Genomic DNA, 22,823 nt, shown 5'->3' on the forward strand with positions numbered 1-22,823 from the left:
AAGGGTATGAAATGTTTATCAAAAGCCAAACGTCCAGTCATGTTGGAAAATATCAGTAATAACAAAGAAAAAGCAGCTAAAGATCATATTCACTTGTTTTGTTTTACAGAACCTCAGTTCACCAGCACAGTGGCCAAAGGCTAAAACCTATAAACTACAGTGGCAAGGGAACCCTTGGACTTCTTATCACGTGATCATGTAGGACAGTAATCTGACCCTGGCCTCCAAACTTTTAGTGAAGCCAAGTGGTACATATGATGAAGGCAAAAAAAAAAATAAAGCTGACAGAATTATTAATGATCCCTCTGATCCGCCGTACAGTGAAGTTGAACTTTTACCCAAAGGGAGATGTTATAGATCACTGATGGCTAATAGAAATATCTACCAAGAAATCCTTTGTCCCATGTGCTGTCAAGGTAATAAATGAATCTTGGACTCAGTAGACTAGGATACAGGGTGGTTCTCCTGACTTTGCTGCAGTGTTTTTTGCACCGTGGGTTAATGTGATATGGTGTATATATATACAGTAGACTTGTGTATTGTTATAAACGAGTATGCTGAGATGATTTATGTCTTGGCGTTTTGTGAGTTGTATTTTTTAGAACTGTGTTGTGCTGAGATGATCTATGTACTCTGTGTTGTATTTTTTAGTTTTTATATAGTAGTGACACTAAAGTCAATTATCCAGATTGTCTGAATAATGATTTTTCAAGCTCTTTTGGTAGCTGCTGAGGCCTGCTCAATGTTACGGAGGAGTTTTGGACCATACTTATAGAACTACTTCAGCTGAGGCTGATTGGTAAGATGTCTGGTGTGTGAATGGGTCTTTCCAGTGCATCTAAAGAAGTGGATTTTTGCTTTTTGCCAGTGTAAAGGCATAATCCATTGTAGCTCCTTTAACCATTGTGGTTGGAAAATTGAAAAGTTGGAACGAGAAAGCAGTCACATGATTTGTGTTTCCCGTCATTCAGAGCAAAAGAGAGAGGCTGAGTGTTAACAGTAGTTGTTTTGTTATGAATAAATAATTCAATTGTCCATTAAAGAAAAGTTCAAATGTGTTTATGTTCCTGAAAATTGAAATCAGTTCAAGTCAGAACTGGCAGATCAGACTTTAAAAAACAAAATCAGAAATTGGAATCGGCTTTAAAAGAAAAATTGCAATTGGTACATTTCTAGTTAGCTTGTGGCTCACATAGAAAGTAAACACAAAACTAAATCATCTCTACAGTTTTTCTGACTGTGTGAAGTGATGAATAGTGATGACTTTACTTAAACCAAAGATCTGGGATTGTAAGTCTTCTGACATCTATTTTTTTTTCTGTTTACAAGGCATGGTTCACACCAGCAGATGTTTCTTGTAAACAGCAACCGCAAAAAGTGTTAGAGTTGTTTTTTATGAGTCCAAGTTGCTCCAACTCACAGCTCTGGTCGGGTTTCATTGATTGGCCTCCAGGTTTGATAACTCCTGACTCCAATTATCTGTTACTAGCTCCATTATCCAAGAGGTTCAGATACCTTTTTCCAGCCACATTTAAGGCCGATTTATACGTAAGTGGGGGTAATTTGAAAGCATTCGCATTTTCTTGCCACGATAAATCTGCACAATGGAAGTCTTTAAACATCTTTAAAAGGAAAATCTGCAAATCAAGTTGCGTTTGGTGTCTCGATTCAGAGTCTATACAACTCTCAGTGAAAACAGCCAAGTGCTCAGTTTCATCAAAATTGATCTATACTGTGTACAGCTGGTACTCTAGATTAACTTTTAACCTTCAAGTCTTAACTTCTATGAATGTGACTTGACATTCAATACCGATTTTTCACGCTCCATTTCTACTCATGTATTCTGCAACCACAAAGTTATTGCTGCTCAATAACCGGTATTGTGCCACAACAGGCGTGTTACCACACCCATGACGCCGATAGCTGATTGTTGAAATGTGATAGTTACTCAAGCTGCTAATTAAATACTTCTCTGCTCATCTGAGAGCTGAAAGGCCTCTAAATCAGAGCCCTGTGTATGTATGTGTGTGTGTGTGTGTGTGTGTGTGTGTGTGTGTGTTACCGGATGCTGCGTAGCTTCCTTTACAGCCGGTCCACACAGACCAGCGGCACAGACCCGACTGGCTCATTAGTCAGAGGAAAACTCAAGGCAAGTGCTTGACAAACGCTGGTGTGATTTGTGCTGATTCAGAACTGCCCCCTAGAACCGGTTGCCATTTATTAAGCAGATTTGTCACAGCAGATGGAGGGTGTGGGCTCGCAGGCAGTGGGGGGTGGAGGGGGCCGGGCACCTGCTGCTTGGTAAGCTCCACATTTTTTACGACAGCGTGACGGGACATACCTTTATGGCAGATAAGGAAGGTCGACGTATAAAGCGCTGATGGGTTTACTTTCCGCCGAGTATTGAGTCGGGGTTTGTCCTGCACTGAGTCATGTAATCACAGATTCCCTCGGCAGAGTTATCATGTGCAGGACCTCGGCGTGATTGATGATGAAAGAATTTCAGGTAGATTACAATTATGAGAATAGATTATACCGAAAGGTCACGGTTGACATTTTGAGCTGTCGTCTTATTGCTCCAGCCGGCAGAGACAGCTGCCAGCTTTTCTGGCATTTGAACAGAGCCCAGGTTTTTGTTCATTATTGCAACACTGTGGATTTGCCGGGGTCATTTTATGTTAACTATTACCTTTCATGGTGCGAGATTGACCGAGACATTGGCAGGCTGACACTGGTACGTATCGGTTTATCACAGATAAGTCAATAATGTCAAGCTTTATTTAAACTGTTGTGAAGAGGTGTAGGTGCAGCTGTGTGGTCACTTGAGTGTTTGAGTAATTGTTGTGATGGTTAAATGACTTGTTGCAGGGAGAATGGAGGCTCTCTGCCTTCCACCGAGCGTCTCTTGGCTGAAAACCAACCTTGTAAGATCAGAGCCTCCGACCCGGTGTCCCAGCTCTCGTCTCAGCGGCACCACGACAAAAACTTGCCCATAACCCGTAATCTCTTGTTTATGACGGATAAAACTACACAAATATACACATTGCAAAACCGTATATGGTATATAACGTTTCCCACCGCTCCATGGGTTGCCTTCTCGCCAGCTTCGTTGAAAACAAATGTACAGGGGAAGGAGGGAAGGGTTGGATAAATGGCGAATAAGTAACCAGACTTGCATAGTTCCCCTTCAATCGCAATGTTTTTTCTGTGTATTAATATGTGGTGAAATAATAAAAGCATTACTTGTATCCAATTATTTTCTTTCAAACATTGTTTGCTGTTAACTGTGAAAGATTTTCAATATCCTTTCAAATGATTGTTCACATGTGTATGCAATTGATATGCAAATTTCCTAATTGCTACTAAATTGAATTGTTAAAGAGAAGAAAAAAAAAATTCTTTTGAATCAAATCACTAGCTTGAGGAAAAGAGTTGCTCCTCAGCCACTGATTCAGAACTTCATATACCGAGGTGTTTTCTCTCTGCTTTGTGTTGTTGGTCCTCATTTACAGTTTGTGATGGAACCTCAACCTGGTACCTGGTGTGAAAAAACCAGTTGTTGTGCTTCACAACATCACGGTGCTCTCCTCGGGCCTCATCTCCATTGAGCTGTGTTGTATCAATGAGGCCGTCTGTGTCTGCAGTGTGTGTTGAGGAGGTTGGGCAGGTTAGGTCTGAATGCAGCAGCTTTATAATGTGACGGCAGTCAGAGCTGTTGCAGTACGCGGCTCAGTGATTGGTAGCCGTTGGTGGGGTTTCTCGGTATCAGTCAGCTGCCGGCTGGGCCGGGGGCGGAGGGAGGCGGACGTCAGTGAATCACACACCGTGTCTTCAAGTCAGCAGATCATTATGAAACTTAAACTCTCCCCTGGAACCTTTTAGTAAATCTGACTCAAAGGCGTGAACTCTTCTGCACATCTACACCAACACATGGACCAGTGTCAGTTCCTTTGACAGTAAATTCATTTGTAGATTATCAGCCAGCCTTTTCCTTCCATCCACATGATGGAAACTTTCTCATATCCACACCAACTTAAAACAAGGAGGAACTGTTTAATTTGCTTTTTTGTATTTCATAATCAGAGTATGTTTTGAGGTCCCATCAAGATAGTTCTACGCTGATGGAGTAGATGTTTTTGTCTTTTGTCATTACTTGTGATCCCTGGTTTCCGATCATGTGCTCTTTTACAGGGGCTAGATCATCTTATGTTCAGTTGAAAGCAGTTTCTAATTTTACCTGTTTACTCATAAGGACTTAGGACTAATGAGTGGCAGTAGGCTGGAGAGAGAGCGCTGTATTGCAGCGTCTGAAATCCATTCACATGTTCACCGCATTTGCATCCCACTTACTGATGGTAATGAGGGTCAGTTATTACAAATACAAGGCAAAAAATAGATCCGCGTGCCCTCATTGTTAAACACAAAGCTGCACATGCTGCATGTATTTCAGCCATTATCCACAGATAGCGCTGTAAAAGTCAGCAAGGAGGTCATGTGAGAAACTTAAAATGAGAGCACCATTTGTGTCTCTTCATGAAGAGGACACAATTAACTGTTGAACTATTGAACCTTGACTCCATAGAAACAGACTATCATTATAATCACGAAGTACAAGACTGAATTCAGGAATATATGCTGATTTTTTTTTTTCTTGTATGGTATCCTGTGCACCGTCCACTCCAAGTTGATCTGTTGTGCATATTGCATGAATTACAAGAGCTTTAAGTGGAACAACATACAGTCGAGGCCCCAGAGCTGCAAGCTATAAATAGCACATAATGTGAGGTTTTGAACTAATATTCAAATATGTACTTAAAAGGTCACCATTTTACTTGTACTTATTTGTGAAATGTGCTTAATTTATTCAAATTTGATCACTTTTAAACTCTGAAGAGAGAACAAAAAAAAAACACTTTTTAAAAAGATTTAAAAGAAATGTGATGAAAGCGAATGTCAACTGAGCTGGTGAGAGATAACTAGTGTGTTATGATTAAGACCGCCACGATCTGATAAAAATGGAGTTTTGAGCTGTAGTTTATCACCACTTACTTGCATTTATCATTTGAAGTTCTTGTTGGAAAAAAAAAGCCACTTATTGTAGAGTGTATAGGGTAAAGGCAGGAGCACCGGCACCTGACAGATTCAAACACCATAAAAATAACTCAGATTCTTATCCCCATTTTATTTGTTATCAATTTAGGTTTTGTGACTTGCACCCTCTATGTTATCTGAATACACACTTCTCTGCCACATTTATGTTTTTTTATTTTAGCTGCCTGTGTGTGCGCATCATTGTAATAATAAAAAAACGACAACCTCCAGCTTAACCCGTCAGCAGTGCAGTATAATGCTGCTTCTGAATAGGCGCCGTCACTTACACAGTGCTTTGTGAGGAAACTGTCATCACACTCCTGTTATTTCTATTGTTGAGCATCTTTTACTGAAAGATTACGCACAATTCATTTGGTGGAAGACTCGCATCACGTCATGATTGGCAGCGTTGGCTTGACGACGGCATCTGTGTTATCTTCAGCTACCTCAAACTCTAGGCATGAGGTATCAGTCGGTATTCACTTCATGCTACAGGAAGTATTTTGAAATGTGTCGGTATGCTTATTTATGAATTCATTACTTATAGTTGTTTTCAAATTCATGCATAACCAGTGCTCAGCTCACAGTCTGTTCAGTTCAGCGTGCAGTCGATGGTTAGTCGCTCATAACACTGCAGCACTATTTATTTCTCCACAGGCATAATTTGAGCATTTTACAAAAATAAATCAACTTTTTTTTTAACAAGCAGGTGTGTGTGCTTTGTATATTAAACAAAATGTCACAAATAATACATTCTCTATTCACTTTGTTGCTCACAAACCCCAAACCCGGAATAACTAGGAGTATCAAACACTTAGAGCGGGGGAGCTTCGAGACGGTTTTGGATATAGTTCTTAAGGATTCCAAAGTGAGTCAGAGTTGCAACAAAACATGTTGAGACGTTTATAGAAACCGTGCAAAACATTCCTCATAACTACAAAGTCCAAACTACGTGAAGCATATAGTATTCATTGATTTACTGGTGAAACAACAAAGATTTAAAACATGCTGAGCCCAGATGGGTCAGTGTTTGGAAAAAAGAGTATAGATCTTCTGGAGCGGAGCCACTCACCAATGGTTTCCTTTGTGTCATTTCTGTGAATTGGCAAGTGGCACACTTTTCCAGTTCAGAGCTGCTTTTCAACCCGGCACTAGGTGAATATTTGATGCTCAAAAAGTTTCAGCGGAGTCGGTGTTCCTCAGAGAAAGTCCCTGTGCTTAGATCAGAAATAACGTATGCAAGCTTGTCATAGCTTGAACCAGAAAGACAACTGCAGTAGAAATGTGTCACTTCGAAGGGAGAGAGTGAGTGAGTGGTTAATTAATAGTGCTGCTCAGTTTCCATCATTTTAATCCTTCCAGCAGGCCGTCAGGTAGCCCGTCACTGCTCCTCCCTGACATGGACCAGTGTGACAGCTTGCCATCTCTTCTCATCTCTTCCCAGTCTTGCCCCCCGGCTCCTCCCTCTCATAACCACCCACTACTGCCCAGCTATCATGACAAGTGTCACCCACCCACCCAGCCTATAATTAGCCCACCCCTGGCTTTGTGGTTCCCACGAGTCCTAAACTGAATCCTGACACGGCCTCTGTTTATCCTGTTGTCACATCGGCCTAATCAGAACCATGCACCGACATCAAGTGGCATCGTAAACACAACAATAACAACAACATCCCAGCAGCCCAATGCAAATAAAACTTAGTTAGTCTGACTATTTATCTCACACGATGTTGTACAGTACAGTACACAACTACACATACACAAACTCAGCACTTAAGTTGTCTGCTCATCTTTTTTCCTAAGCCCATTGCGCTCTCGGTTAATTTTGAATTTTACTGATGGTGTCTAAAGATTCCCATCAGACTGACTCCACCTCAAAAGAGCGACCACTTGGGAATTGAAAATTAGAGAAGGAGCCTGACAGGTGTTTGTTTTCATTCCAGGTGATATCAGTCATCAGGCAGGATCCGCTGAGCGAGCAGACAGTGTTGGGGTGTCTAATTTACTTCTCTGTAGGCAGAAAGGAAGAGCTTTCTAATGAATGGTGATGGCACAGAGACAATTAGGATGCATGGAATTGCCTTCATATGGCTTGAGTGTAATCAGTCCTGTTTTTCTTTTTTCTTTTTTTTTACTCATCTTTGATTAAAGTGCAGTCCTCTCAATATTCTCTGATATGAGCTGTTTCACACCATTAGCCCAACCAGCAGCGCTTGGAAAGTCAAAGTAACCATTCGGACTAATGATGCTGATGCACCCACCTGTTGCTGCCTTTGAAGCCACCTTTAGTACAGGTTGATATTGAAAGCACTATCCTGTCTTGTTTGTGCTGCAGTGGGTGGAAACAAATCAGTAATTATATAAATGCAGTACTGGATCCCCCCCCCCACCCCCCTCCCTCCCTCCTCAGTCTAAATTTCAAGTTAAAACTGTTGATGGCACTTATAAACAAGAGCCATAGTGTTATAAAATGAGATTAAACCTAGTGTCTGAACATAGGCATTCATTTCATAATTGCAGCATGGCCCCATTTCAGGCGGGGGACTGAAGATGCACTTGCATTATCTCATTGCATCAGCTTCTTTATTTATGTCTCACCATCAGCGGCTGCTTGGCTCCCAGATGGCCAGTAATGTCTGGCACACTGCGCGGCCACTGTAGTCCTGCCTGTTCTCACTGTTCCTTTGTTCATGCACATTGCACAGTGTGTGTTCATCAAGAGATTCAAATGCTGTGATCTTTGTGTCTCACAGATGAGATGTGATCAGTTGGTTAATTCCTCCTCCTGTGATCAGTACTAAAACCCTGCTAATGATCTCTAGAGATGTGAAGGAGCAGCAGATCTTCCTTATGGGAGCTACTGGTTAACAGTTGTGTTGTCGTCTGTTTGTCTGTTTGTGTTTCTCCAGGTGTGGCTGCTGCCGGTGCTGGACGCGGTGAAGGTGTCTCCTCTCATAGAGAAGGTCAGCGACCACAAAGACTTCAAGAAGCTGCTCAGGACGAGAACCAACGTCCTGGTGCTCTACACAAAGACAGGTATCTGATAGATGCTCATTGGATCCGTCTGTGGATTCTACCGGAGTTTACTTATGGAGAGGTGCAGTGTTATTTCATGCCACTACGCATGGTCTCATACACTACTCACAAAAAGTTAGGGATGTTTGGTTTTTGGATTAAATTTCAGGATGCACCTAAAATGCACTGTAACCTTTACAGGTGAACTTGATTTAATCTTATCTAAACTTTTGAATGCACATGTCCAATTGTTCAATGTTTCAGTACTTATTGAATAACATGCTGTTCTCGAACAAAGTGATTAAAGCAGAAGTAAGGTGAATGTTTGTGTTAATATAAGTCTTAAATAGTTGTATCTTCCGACAGCAATCACTTCTATAGAGTGTTTGGTCTGAAACACGGGTCTGTCAGTCACTCTGCTCTGCTGTAAGCCGAGGAGAAAACTTTCCTTGTATCCTACAACCTTTATCCAATGAGGAGAGAGAACGGCATAAAGGGGCAGTCCTCTCTGTGTGTGCAGCCAAGGGATGCGCATGAATGTGGTGACGTAGGGACGAGGGCGGGGACTGCTAACTCCATCGGCTGACAAGAAGTTAGACAAAACCACCGGATCACTTACTTCTGCTTTAACCACAAACATCACAAGCACCGTCACTGAACCACTAAATGTTCTGGTTCAATGACAATTTGTAAACAGTCCTCTTCTCTCTCCTCTCCACCATGTTCACATTTTGACATCATGAGACCAAGACAACACTTTGATCAAATTGATCAAGTTATTGAGACACTGAGATTTTTATTGTGCTATAGCCACCACTGTTGTTGGCTTTTGTTTGAGATAAAGAAATTTACCATTGCGTCCTTCTACATAAAAGGCTTTCATGATAGAATCTCACTGTAGCATGAACTTTTTAAAGGGATATTCTTGTTATATATCCCTAACTTTTTGTGAGTAGTGTATATTGTTGAATAAATGTTGTGATCGAACATCCATTGTTTTTGTCAAAGGAGGAGACGGGGACAGCAGCACTAACTGCTAGACAATCACAGTAATGGATCAATAATGCTTGTATTATCTCAGTGGCTCTCAAAAAGCTTGTCACTTCAGGGGTATGTCATTACTAGAATGATGCAGCAGTAAAACCAAGATATTTCCGATACACATCAAAATCACCATGCCTATTCCTTATTTTTTTTCAACAGAAAAGCTTGGTATCCTTGTAGCACTGATGTCGTTATGTACTTTTACAAGTGCATAATTACAGAAAATTATCATCCTTTTATCATAATCAGAAAAAAGTAAGTGTGAAATTTTCACATTTTCCAAGTGGTCCATTTAGCAGCAGTCATAAATACAGCTTTCAGATGAGTTGTGCATCCCAACAGCGAAGGGTTTGAGAGAAATACATGATTCATGACAGGGAGGGGAGATGAGTGAGTTTGAAAACCTTTTGACTGTCTCTCCTCACGTTCTGTTTTGCTCTAACGTCCTCATTTAGAGAAGTGAAAGTCTCAACTCTCAGATGTAAGATGCCACTTCCTCCAAATGTGGAGTCTGAACATTTCAAACTTTATGAATGCAAACACAGTGGTCACATTCACAGAGCTGTTGTGAGGAGGACTCTTAATTATTAACATTCATTTAACATTAGTGCGGTTAATTGTATGTTACTTTTTTTTTTTTGCTTTTTATAATTTCAAATTCAGTAGTTACACATCATTAAAATGCCAAATTAATTAAAATCCCTTTGATCATTCTGTAATTAGAGTACCACAGCAGCACTTAGCACAAACCTTATAATTAATTAAAAGGCATTTTTGCCACAGTATCTTAAAATATATTTAGCACTGATGTTTTGTGCATCCGTAGCCTGCAGGCGGTTTTGCAGCGGTGATCACAGTGGTCCGTCACAGTTATGAACTTGGAAATGTTTGTTGTTAAATACAAAGTAAAACACTAAATGCATCAAGCAGCGTTATAAAAACTTTGTTTTTCTTCCAACCATTAGTGAACGCCTAATGCACCCCAGTAGATTTTAATTCCATTTTCATTAGCATATTTCTGAGGAGTGAAATCTACTCAGCAGGCTTGTGGTAGCGTCGGCTTGATTCGGCTAATTGCTGCGTTCAGAGAAGATCCTCTAACCTTCAATAAGCAGCAGAGGACTCTCAGAGCTGCAGAGCGCCACAGCCACGGATTTATTTGTTTCATAATTCATGGTCCTGATCAGTCGGCATTAGGTCACTGCTAAGGCTCCCGTGTATTGAACAGTACTGTACAGTACTCTCTGATTGATCGCTAGCTGCAGCCATTCCTTTTTAAAGACACCAAAGGTTCCCTCTCCTCCTGCAGGAATCCTGCCAGGTTGGCTTAATATCCTCCTCACCAACTCATTATCGGACCACTCCTAGCTTTGTACATCACGTTCGCTCCCGAGACGGCCCTGTCCTCTTCCTCACCCATCACCAGCCTCTGACCCTGTGCAGCCAGCCACGTCCCTGTTGAGTTGTCCTCATGTTTGTATCCAAGAAACCTTTTAGAACGAGCTGATCTCCTTAATCTGCCCCACCACTGCTCACCTCACCTGCACCTAATATAGTTTTAAACTAACACCGAATTGCCAGATGTTTTTGTTACCCACCTGGTACAAGGCTTAACCCTGGGGAGTCATGGCACTGCCCCAAAATCTAAAAATAGTCCCACCCTGGAGGAGTTGTTCTTTTTTATGCAGTGGATAAAACACACTGGGTTTTTAAAAAAATGATGTATTGTGTTACACAAGGGCTAGAATAATACACTGTGTTTGTTTTAGTTGAAAGAATCTGCTTTGCCTGCCATATCTAATCAGAATCAGTAATATTATCACAGTGTGTTGGTGGTGGTACAGGTTATTACACTCTACTTTCTGCTCTTTCCTAACACTCAGAGCAAACTGTGCACCTCAGCCATATTTTCCCTCTGACACATTCAATTGTGCAAATCTCCAGTGGTCACGAACTCTCCATGTCGTTCCCCCGCCTGAGCTTACACTTGATGTTCATTGTGGCTGTTGTTGTTACTGTTCTGTGTGATAGTAAGCAGCCCGTACTATAGCAGATACAAGCTGTAATTCACAACCGCCGCACTTCCTCCCTCCGTTTTGCTGAGAAGTTGGTCGGCTTCAGCGGTGGCACAGTCTTTGTGTCACCATATAATCCTCCCATCTCCTGCTTAGTCACACCATTGTACCACGTTGAAAGCTGATGTAACTTAAGCCCCCCTCCCTGAACCCATCCACAGAAAGGTATTTTTTTTAAAAACCCTCTTCCCATCGCCCCTCCAAAACCCAAACCCAGTGATCTCTTTCTTCATCACTCGGTGCTTTAGTAAGACACTGAGCTCCACTGTAACTCAATTCCACTTAGCTGGGTTTGACATGACAGTGTCCTCTCTGTGTCTCCAAACTCTGGGTTGTCCTCAGCTATTGAGCGGTTTATGGTAACAAGGCTGACCGCGGTTTATTCTCTGTGTCTGCAGCTACATCAGGGGACTCCCACCTGAAACTGCTGTCAGATGTTGCCCAGACAGTAAAAGGCCAAGGGACTATCGCCTGGGTCAACTGCGGGTAAGTTAACAGGATGATTTGCAGAAAAAACGCATTCTACAACTCCTTCGGTCTCAATCACACCCATTGACTCTGTGTCTTTTCACAACATTACAGCCTCTTTTGTCCAAGGAATTTTCTGACAGCTGATATAAAGACAGAGCAATTTACTCTTTTCAAGAATGTCTCTGCAGCCATCCATCTCTACAATTTATGGCATTTCCACAGGGCTGTAAATGGCCTTGTTCCAGTGGTTCTATTGTACGTGCACTGTTTGACAGGAGGGCACTCATTATTGGAAGTATTGAAGGTTTGGGTCTAATGTGTTACATCTCTTTATACCAATTTCAGCTCCCCCCCTCGGTTTTGTAAGAGTCAATTTCATCCTGAAAGAAATGAATAGGAAAAGGTACTTAATGCTGATTTTCTTCTCTCAGATGGTTATTGTCTCAGGCATGAAACATCCTGCCTTCCATGACAGTCTTGTAGTTCATGTTATTTTTTTGGGTTTGAAGTTGGATGTGTGCCTCCTGCCAAGTATCGCTGATGATTAGTCTCATCGTCTTGAATGGAGTGCTTGAAATGATTAGTCGATCAATCTGTTCAGCAAATGCAGAGATAGGTCACGCTAGGAGGAATAGAAACAGATTTTTTCTGCAAAGCCTTCTTTAATTTAACATTTAAGACAGAACTTCTCATTTCTGAAGTTTGTCTTGTCACCAAAAGTCATATTAGAACTCAGCTTTAATAAAAGTAAAAGTATTTAAAACTCTCAAAGGCTACATCAGCAACACTATGGATGTGCCCAGCCGTTTAATGCCAACTTTAGCTACTTTGCAAGAGTTTTGCAAAATTTTCTGATAAAATGTGCATGATTATTATTATTTAAGTTTCATTTTCAAGCAGAAGTGGCATGCACTGTAAAAATGAGAGACTTAAAAACTCCAGTAACAGCTACTAAACTATGAAGTCCTGTTTTATTTTTTAAATGAGACATAAATCTGATAAAACAGGTTACTTGAAGATGTCACCTTTAATCAGTTTATCAGTAATTACAATATGAATCCGCTTCAGCCCTGCTTGACACTCACCAAAATTGTATCGAGGTTCAATACCCAGCCCAAGTGGAGTTAGACGAGATGATAATCAACAAGAGGTCAAAATACCAAACACTTGCTGGCTTTAATATCATTTTAATCTGAATATTTTGGTTTTATCAAAGACAAAACAAGCCGCTTGAGGATGTCAGATCATTAAGATTTCAAACCATAGTGGGTACATTTTCTCCATTTTCTTTCATTTCACAATTAATTGCTAAAAACATAACAAAACAAAAACTAACCTGCCAATATTCGATAAAATGAAATGGTAATTATCAGTTGCAGCCCCATTGATCTGTTTTCTCACTCTGCACATTCTTCACCCTAAAAGGCAGAATAGTCCATCTGTCATGTGTCTTTCTGGAACACATCTATTATATCTCCAGTCTCCAGTCCACACCACAGGAGTGTTTACATTAGCAAACTGCTGCTGGATCCTCCCAGGACCCCAGCAGGACTTGTTTCCTCTAAGCACAGCTTGCGTTGCTCCCCAGTGATCCGACTCTGGCTTGTTGTTCGTTCTGCCCTTCCTGGTGTTCAGTTCCACTTACTTTATTTAATTTTTTTTTTTTTTTTTTGTACCTGTCAACCCATCAAATGCATGAAGCGTCATCTTCACCAGAGAGGAAAGAATGTATCATAAAACAGGAAACTGCGAGGAAGGCAGTAACTCCCCTTTGACACCTAGTGCTCATTGCACCATTCACAATCTCTCTCAAGCTTATCCGGGATGGAGGACCGTGAGGACAGAGCGGAAGAGAAATCAACTTTTAAAAAAACGGTCTGAGGAATTGTCAGAAGTGTTTGCGTCCACATTTGTCTTCAAAAGCCTGAGATACATGTACTGTACTGTTTACTTTTCGCCTCAGTTTCTGTTTTTGTCTGAGAGAGTATGGTTTCATCCCCCGTCTATTCCAACAACTCCAGCATGCTAGAGAGACTGTGATAACGTTAAGCAGAGATTTACACGGGGCCAGATTCCTGCCAGGGGAGCCAGAGCGAGCCGGGTTCATCGCTGCAGGACTCGTGGACACGGTGCCAGGCTCTGAAGCTGAAGCTTTGTGCTGTGTGGCATATTTCTCCACCATCTCAAATGGACCGGCTCCAAATCGAAGCTCCAGCTGAGAGCTCATGGTGGACGGTGGGGGGAGAGAGAGCGAAGCGCATATCGCAGCGTGAGAATGGTCAGCCCTGCCAAGGACGAGGGCCACCAAGGCCAGAATGACACACTTTGAACAGATGACAGAGACCTGAGCGTCGGCCAACTGGGATCCACCAGGGGGATGGATGATCTCATACAGGAAGGGGACTGGGCTGCCTGGCCTGACATACAACATGCGAATGAACGAACATGGTCCTGTCTGAATGAATGGGAATAGCAGAACACAAACAATCACAGCACGGATTAGGATTTGTGTTTTGGAAGTGTAATAATTAAATGGCATGCAGCGCTTCATCCTCTTTGCTTTATGAACCCACTGATAATCCTTTACAAAAGGGACTGTGTTGCCTTTGGCCTAATGCGAAGTGTTGGCCCCAACTTGTTGTTTTTTCCCCTAAATAATTCTCCAATCTTGAAGGCACACCTCACTCAACTATGTCATTGCTTCAGATATTTTTTTGTATTCAAAAACTTTTTATATTTAAGTATTGATAAATGAGTCGCAAAGAGAGCACTCATGTTTTCACCTTTCCTCCAGTGTGCTATAATTCTGGTTTATCAAAACATATTACATTTAGTATCATTAACCAACCTTATAATTAGCTAGCAGTTAACTGAGAGCTGGGAACAAAACAACATTGTTCCTCCGGGACAAGAAACAATCACTCAGACAAAGAACTTAACAAACCAGCAATTTAGAAATATTATGTGTGATTTCACTTCATTTGGTGGTCCAACTGGAAGTGAGCACAGACCCGATGCAGGTCAGAGTTTGCCTTGTAATTTTACTGACTGCAATTTCCTGGATATTTACAGTACTTACTTTTATGATTGCAACAATGGCCAAAGCAAAAAAAAACAAAACAAAAAAACAGTTCTGATAAAGTTATAGTCAACTTTTGATCAACAAAGAAGAGAGAGGTTATTTAACAAATCCAACAGCATTAGACTTGTGTTTATAACATACAGCGCTCATCACCACCTTCTTCCTTTGGCAGACATGGACCCTCTGCTCACTCACACTTGCGTTGGCGCTTTGGCACTGACGCATCGACTGACGTTACCCCAGAGAGGAATGCACAGCAGTGGTGTTCGTCCAGATGAGCTGCCATTCATGGCCTTTGTTCCTCCTCCTCTGAACATTAGCCAGCGAGTCACTCTGACTCCTGTAGGCTTCTGTTTGTTCTGTGATTGAGGGGTACCGTACCGCTCTTTCATTGGTTGATTCACAGAAACTCAAGTTCAGAAACATAATGGCTTACTGTTTTTTTGTTTTTTACTCTGAGTCACTTTTAGTGAGTTTGTTTGACCAAGTGAGTAAGAGGCTGAACTTACTGGCCTATACCCAAGAATGTGGCCTCTTCACATTCTTCCAAAAAGTACAATACTTAACGCCAGTGCTGTATACATGCAAAGATAACATCTAACAACAACATAGTTTTTGGATTGATGAATAACTTGAATCAGTGTCCCTTTTCTAATTGTTACTGGTTTAGAGTTCTCCCCGCTATGATGGTTTTAGGGATTATTTTTTTGGAGTACAGTTTGTTACATGTGGCAGAGTTTCAGGGACTTGGAAGCAGCAGCCGACTGGTTTTTCAATCGGATGACTGCACGTCCAAATAAGTGTCGAGGTCACATCTGCTCCTGGTGTGCCCCGACTGGTGCCATCTGCCTTCATGACTCAGCAGTATATAGCAATAAGCACACAGTCATCACCTGAAATATCGTCTTGTCAATACGCAACGTGCAGATTTACTCTTCCTCACACGGTGAAAAACTACACTAAACATATATTTGGCTCCCGGTGGATCTGGGAGCCATAACTGAATTCCTCCTCTTTTTTACATCAGGCCTCGTCTCATTTCTCTAATGTAATGCGTGTTTTCCCGGCTGGTTATTGCAGTAGGGAGCTGTACTTCATGCTGCTCATTGTGCCTCATTGTATCAAGTGTGAAGTATGTGTAGGTGGTTAGATGCATATTTATTTCCTTTCCAACTACACAGCCTTTTTTTTTTTTTTTAGATTACAGGAATCTGCCTCTACCCAGCACAGATTCTATAACTTGTACTGTACAGTATCTGCATACAATGCACATTGCATTCCCATTGCAGATGTTTTTGTATGCACACTGGAGCCACTAATGAATGGAACAGGGAGCTCTGTTTATATAAGACTGTACACGTGGTTAGATTGATCTGATGAAATGCTAATGCAGTGATGTCTTCATGCAGCATCTTCTCTTTTCCTTTATGAGTTCACTTCAGCAAAGTTTTATTAGAACAATATTGTGACCAAAGAAAAAAAAAAACATGTTGACAAAGCATGTTTCTAAACATAATTAAATACATGATACAAACAATGAATATATGAATAATACTGTGAATTTAACAAGCGGTTACTGTACAAAGGGAAACTAGTGTGTGTTATAGAAAGAGGACATAAAAATGATGCCTATAAAAATGCTAAGATGTTGAGCTTCAGGCAGATGCATTCAAATTCAAAGGTGTAATCTCCTGCTAGTTCTGTCACATGATCACTTTCACGAAGGAGAGTTTAATTAACCTTATTTGTAGGAAGAAAAGACAGGAAGGACCCTTTATCTCTTCTAATGATCTATGATGACCTGGTTCAATAGATAATTGGTCTGTACTCCTGTTAAGGCTACAATGATCTTACATTTTTGTGTTTGTTAGTTTAAAATTTCAATATGGGTCTAGTTTTTGGATTTCAAATGACAGATAACACATGTCAGGTTTTAGGTTTTTATACATACATGGTATCTCTGTGGGATTTTGAGCTGATTTCAGCTTTTCTGACCATTTTTTAAAATGAGAACAAGTTCATTTTTCTGTTCTTCATCTTCAAAGTATGTGTATGAACCCGAGGTCTTTTTTTTCTTCTTTTCACCTGTCTCTTTTAGGGACTCAGAGGGTCGTAAGCTGTGTAAAAAAGTGAAGGTGGACCCGAGCTCCAAACGTGGAGGAGCAGAGCTGCTACATTACAAGTGAGTAAACTAGAAAGTCCGCTGGCTGTCAGACGTGTTTCCACGCTTCAGTGCTTTCTGGAAAATATTACTGTTACGTTATTCACTGTTTATTCCTGCTGTTGTGTGAGCCTTGTGTCTGGTGTATCTTACAGAGATGGGACGTTTCACACAGAGTACAACAGACCTGCTACCTTCAAGGTGAGCGCTCCTCCACATTCCTGCATCCATTACAACTGTTCTTTCTGTATCTGATTAGTATTTACTTATGGCTCTTCACATTTCTAATGTTCTTTTCTCCAAGTTTCTTACCAAGTTATACTTTCCCGTGGAGCCCAGTGTGTCTCTGTTCATTCAATTTGTCAAATTAGTCAGATCTGAGCAACTTCACTCTGCTTGTTTTAGGATTGCAGATGAATAATTTAGAGGAAATTTCTAAATGTGATTTCTCTGACTAATAAAGCTATTTAAATTCTGATTAGTCTCTAGTCTCTAAAACTTGATCTCTAGGACAGTTTTGTTCGTTTACACAGGTCTGAACAAAGGCCTTATCTCGTTTCTATATGAAAAGATTCAGAAACCGTGGTGTGGTTGATTGATGTCTAAGTTCTGTTTTCACATGAGTCATATTGAAACTGACCTTAACAGAAAATATCCATGTAGGTCACATTTACTGGAATATTAATCATAGGCAGTATAATTAATACTTTTATTTCCCACTATCCTCAGTAGTGTGGAAGGAGCTGCTTCTAGCGATGAACTTGTACAGAATTCTAACTCTAATCTGCAGGTGCCATCAGCCTCGCAGAGCTTTATACTGATTTTCATTCGTCCAGCTCTCGGCTCCACTATCGTGATTTCACTCTCGCAGCTTGTAGCCTCACTTTTGGCCACGACAGGAAGCCACTCAGCACCACATGGCAGACAGACGCAGTTAGCCAGATATCTGCCTCTTGTTGGAGATCAAAGAGAGTGCGCTTACAGTACATTCGCCATTGTATCAGATAGTCGGCCAGTTACACAACTCCTAATGAATTCTAGTTTCTCTGTAAAGGCTGCATGCAGACTCAAATGTGATCAAGATATCAGAGTTATATGTGTCTAAAACAAATACAGTACAAGACTTTGCTGTCCAAGTGAACAGGAAATGTGAAATGTTATTTCATAAATTGATAATAATCTACCTGTCAGTCACATTTAACAAGATTTATTTTCCAATGTGTGACTGACGACACCTAATGATACTGTCGACAGGTCTGCTCTTCAGCTGCCTGAGCTAACATTAGCATCCCAGAGAGACTCAACAAATGACTTTATAGCCTCCAGACCTTTTGGGATGTCAGCACTCCCTTTTTCCCCCATTTCAAAACTAAGAGGAAAGAATTAAAACATTGATTTTTCACCTGTTGTCCATCAGCAGATTGCATCATTAGTTATTTTCATGATCTGGCAGATGTCTGGAGTCTGCTCCGAATGTTTTATTATTTGCCCGTGGTGAAACCAACAATTAAATTGGATGTGTCTACGGAGTGGAAAGCTGTCTTGGTTTAACATACCTAGAGCTGCAGACTAATGAAGAGGAGGAAAATGATACATGCCACCTCTTTCTCAGGCAAACTATCGCTGAACAAACACAAACGGAATAGACACTTGTTTACACAGATAAATCACTCAACAGACATGTTTTATTACAAAGTTACATGCTCACAGGATTTATCCATTTACCACTTACTGAATTTACTAACTGACTGTGATAAAAGCCACAGAAATCAGTGGTTACCAGCCAGAACTTCCCTCTCCATCTTGAGTAATGTAAATTATTCTTTAAAATAGCAGTATTGTAATTGATAATTGCTAAAAATAAAATCCTAATGACCCCTAGTCAATCAATAAAATATGTAGCAGTGACGCCCTCCCTTGGCTTTTGTTTTTACCCTCATAATAAGGAAATTTGAAAGCCGTGGCTCTTTTTTCTGTTTGTCTGCCCTGATTTTATTATTGCATTATTGTATTTATTTCCCTGACAGTTGGAAAAGCCTCTGAGACAATAAAACAACAAAAGTCTCAGTTTTAAACCATTATGAAATAATCCCCCACAATAAAATCATAACCATTAGATATTCTGCCTGTGTTCACACTGTCATTGTTATGGTGCTGCTGAATGAAATACATCCTGCTGTTGCCTCTGCAGACATATGGTTCAATATATTTACAGGAAGCTTTACCAAGCTCATTACCAAACACTTAAAGGTGCTCAAATAGCTCCGACACTCCTCCGGATGCGCAAACATGTCGGTCTATGCGGGCTTCCATCTGGCGCCGCCTCCAGGTGCGACTTCCGCAACACTTACGTAAATCATCAACTGTCAGTCTATTGTTGTCAGGGTAATTATGTGCCAATGACAATGACACATTTTGTGCCAATGACACAAGATTCACCAGTCTCTCTTTTCCACCTTTTTTCTGTTTCTATCCATCTTCAGTCCATGGTAGCTTTCTTGAAGGACCCTTCGGGACCCCCGCTGTGGGAGGAGAACCCTGAGGCGAAAGATGTCGTTCACATAGAGACGGAGAAAGTAAGTGACGACCTCGACAACCCTTTGGATAAATTATAAAGAATCTCCCACTGCATTCAAAGCAATGTCAACCTTCCTGCTGCTGTTGCAAGGTGCTAAGAAAGTGGTTATTGTGATGCACGGTCCATCCTCTCCTCTCCCGGCCCTTTGAGGGTTTGATCAGCTTCTGGAGCTGACACAGCAGCATGTCCACCACCGCTCCAACACAAAACCTTGCATGTAAAAGCAACATAATTATGAGGGCCCTATCATGAAAGAGCTTCACCGCACGGTTCATGAAGTCAGTCTGCTAACAAACCCCCTGTCCTTAGGAGCTAGAAAGCGTTTCTAGACAGCTCTGGTCTCGTCCACCCAGGTCAGATGAATCCCTCAACACCTACGCTGACAACCTAAGGAACTCGTACAGTAGATGATAGATACGCTGCATTATGAAAGCCCATTTTTATTAAATGAACAGCACTCCTGTCGGCTTTCGCCTGCCCATCCACTTGTGCCTGGGGGCTTGTTGAACATGTCAACAAAAGATTGTGCTGAACGGGGATTTTTTTTTTTAGGAAGTAGCTGAGCTCATGAAGGTGATGATGAGGAAAAGAAACGGGTATGGGGGCTGATCCACCTGCTGTCCTAAGAAAAGAGTCTCTCTTTTTCTTTTTTCTTCCTCTTTCTTTGCTGATGTGATGACTCTGTGGCTTATGCACAGTGCAATAAACTGCTGAGAAGCAACTACTGAAGCAAAGATGGAGCTGTGTGCTTAGTTACTTTTAAGCTCTGAATGCCAAACAGAGAGATGCTACCCTGCAGCGAGTCATCAGAAGAATCCGGCCCTGGTATTCATCGTTGTCACCGTGGTTTAATCAATATTAGTGATGTTTCCTGGACACACTTCGCATTAGTTTTATGAACTATAAATCTATTTTGTCTATAAATGATAACAGGGCTCGACAGTGCGACAGTTTTGCTCGCATTTGCGAGTTGATAATAGCCCGTGCGAATAAAAAATTGCATTCAGTCGCATCAGTGCGACTCGGACAGAAACTGCATGCACCGCTTTGCATGCTGTTTAACGTGAGCAGTATCCCCCCCGCCCCGCCCCCCCTGCCTGTTTGGTGATTTTGGCCGCCGCATTGATTAAAGCTTGTGTACATCGGGGCCGTTCAGATGTAACGTCTTTTCCGCACATTACTTTCAAGGTAGACGCGCGTCGTGCACGCCAAGGCGACACCGTAGCAGCGCACATTCGGTGCGATGCGCTTTTTTCCGTGCACGTTCGACCTGCTTCTTCCTCCGGTACACGGTCTCGGGCTGTGTCTCTCCTACTGTTTCACACGGAGCTCTGCCCCAGGTGAAGGAAGCCCTTAGGTGGTACGTGGCCTCCGAGGCTACCGCGGAGCTATCAAAAAAAAAAAACGCTTGTCGCGGTGAGAACAGCTGACATGTGGTCACAGTCTCACAGTGCAACATTCATATAAACTTCAACCTCAAAGCTCCCTGTCTGACCTGTCCCTGAACATCACACAGGGGCAACATGGAGCTGCTTGTGTGACAGGTTGTTGAGGAAAAATGTTTGGTGTTTTTCTCAAATGTAAAAATGGGTCATGTTGGACCCTCAGCATTATTTAGGGCTTAAACAGCCTGCTACAACATTTTTCATTGTGCTCCTAAAAAATCTTAGTGTAGAGCCCTGTATGTAATGTTCAGCTTTTTATACTGAGGGAAATATAGGTTCACTGCTCATCAATACCCCCACCCCTGGGCCACATGCACACACATACAGCGTAAAACTAAAAACTAATATTGGTTGTAATAAATATTCTATTTTCTCACACATATTTGCATTGTTTGTCTTTCCTGATTTTTGTTAAGGCAAAGAGCCAGTTAAAACATTAAAAATTAGTCTACAGGGTTAGGATTATAGGCTAAATCTACTTTATTTGTTTGAAAATGATATTTTCACCAAAACTACAAAATTTTTATTGTGCTACTAAAAAATGTTGTGTGCTACTAAATTTTTCAGCATGGTAGCACAGTGCTACTTGGAAAAAAGCTTAGCGTCAAGCCCTGGATAAAGCATTTTAATCATCTCCATGCTTGCTTTCTCTCTCTCTGTCTCTCTCTGTGTTTTTAAGGACTTCAGGAAGTTGCTGAAGAAAGAGGAGAGGCCGATCCTCATGATGTTCTACGCTCCCTGTGAGTCCTTTCATCATCACTGGCTCAACACGCTGAGATGAGATAAGATTAGATGAGATTAGACTTCATTGAACCCTCAATGGGGACATTTACAAGTAAAAGCAGCTCAAGCATGGAGGTAGAAACAGAGGAATAAATAGGTTAAGAATAGGGAAAGAAATAAGGGAAGAATAAGAGCATAAATGTATAGGAGGGAAGTGTGTATTTTTTAAAAACTCACAACAGTGCATTAGGACAAGCTGACAGCAGATATGAAGATCCAGAAAATATGTAATTAATACAACCACATGAGCTGCCTCATTTAAAGTGAGGTATATAGCCTGAAGACTAGATGGACTAGATCAATAAACTGGGTTGTACTTGGCAAATACACAATCATAGTCAATACTGGGATGAGTTTTTCTAAATGCATCAAAACCGACAACTCACTGTCTGATCTTTGAATATGCTATGCACATTTTGTAATCTCACATCCTATAAGATCTTTTATAACGTTGATCAGTCTAATTTTTTTTCCAATTAACTGTTCATTTTTGTCAGGAAATTGTTACAATTACTTCTGCTGTCACTTGTTCCCAGAGCTCCACATGATATATTCAAACTGCTTGTGTGTGCAACCACAAGTCCAAACACAAGTTCATTCCATTTTCAGTAATATAAATAAGGAAAAAAGAAAAACAGCAGCTTGGACAGATGCCCAAAGTGCAGATAGTTTCAACAAGTCAGTCATGTTTAGTCTGTGAGGAGCTGATTGTCTTGTCTCTCAGTTATAAATACATTACTCCACATGGGCTTCGCCATGTGTTGTGGTTGGCTATAACGGTCAGAGGTTTTTCAGTGCATCATATCTTTCACAGCAGATAGCACACTGCGAGCCTCCATCGACAGAGAAAACCAATTCCCTTGGCAGATGATGGGAAATCTTTTAACTGTCATATCGATGCTGTCAGAGTGTTGGTTACTATTGAGCTCTCTGTAATAACTTGCGGTGGCTCTGTTTTTGTGCTTCGGTTGCAGGGTGCGGCGTGTGCAAGAGAATGCAGCCCATCTACCAGCAAGCGGCCACGGAGACAAAAGGAAAATACGTAAGAGGCTGCTGATGAAACTTTGCCCCACACACT

At 41.3% G+C, this 22,823-nt stretch overlaps 1 protein-coding gene across 1 annotated transcript in view; it reads left to right on the forward strand.

Annotated features, from left to right (window-relative positions):
- Positions 1-22,823, forward strand: part of pdia5 (protein disulfide isomerase family A, member 5) — a 57,924-nt gene that overhangs the window by 5,386 nt on the left and 29,715 nt on the right. Inside the window, exons 2-8 of the mRNA XM_085766401.1 lie at positions 8,001-8,127; positions 11,624-11,711; positions 16,877-16,960; positions 17,095-17,140; positions 19,423-19,515; positions 21,642-21,702; positions 22,720-22,787. Coding sequence (XP_085622527.1) covers positions 8,001-8,127; positions 11,624-11,711; positions 16,877-16,960; positions 17,095-17,140; positions 19,423-19,515; positions 21,642-21,702; positions 22,720-22,787 — 567 coding nt within the window. The remainder of the gene's footprint in view (positions 1-8,000; positions 8,128-11,623; positions 11,712-16,876; positions 16,961-17,094; positions 17,141-19,422; positions 19,516-21,641; positions 21,703-22,719; positions 22,788-22,823) is intronic.

The sequence above is a fragment of the Trachurus japonicus genome, chromosome 21 (genome assembly GCF_045865225.1).
Source record: "Trachurus japonicus isolate A0001 chromosome 21, Traja_1.0".
Lineage (NCBI taxonomy): Eukaryota > Metazoa > Chordata > Actinopteri > Carangiformes > Carangidae > Trachurus > Trachurus japonicus.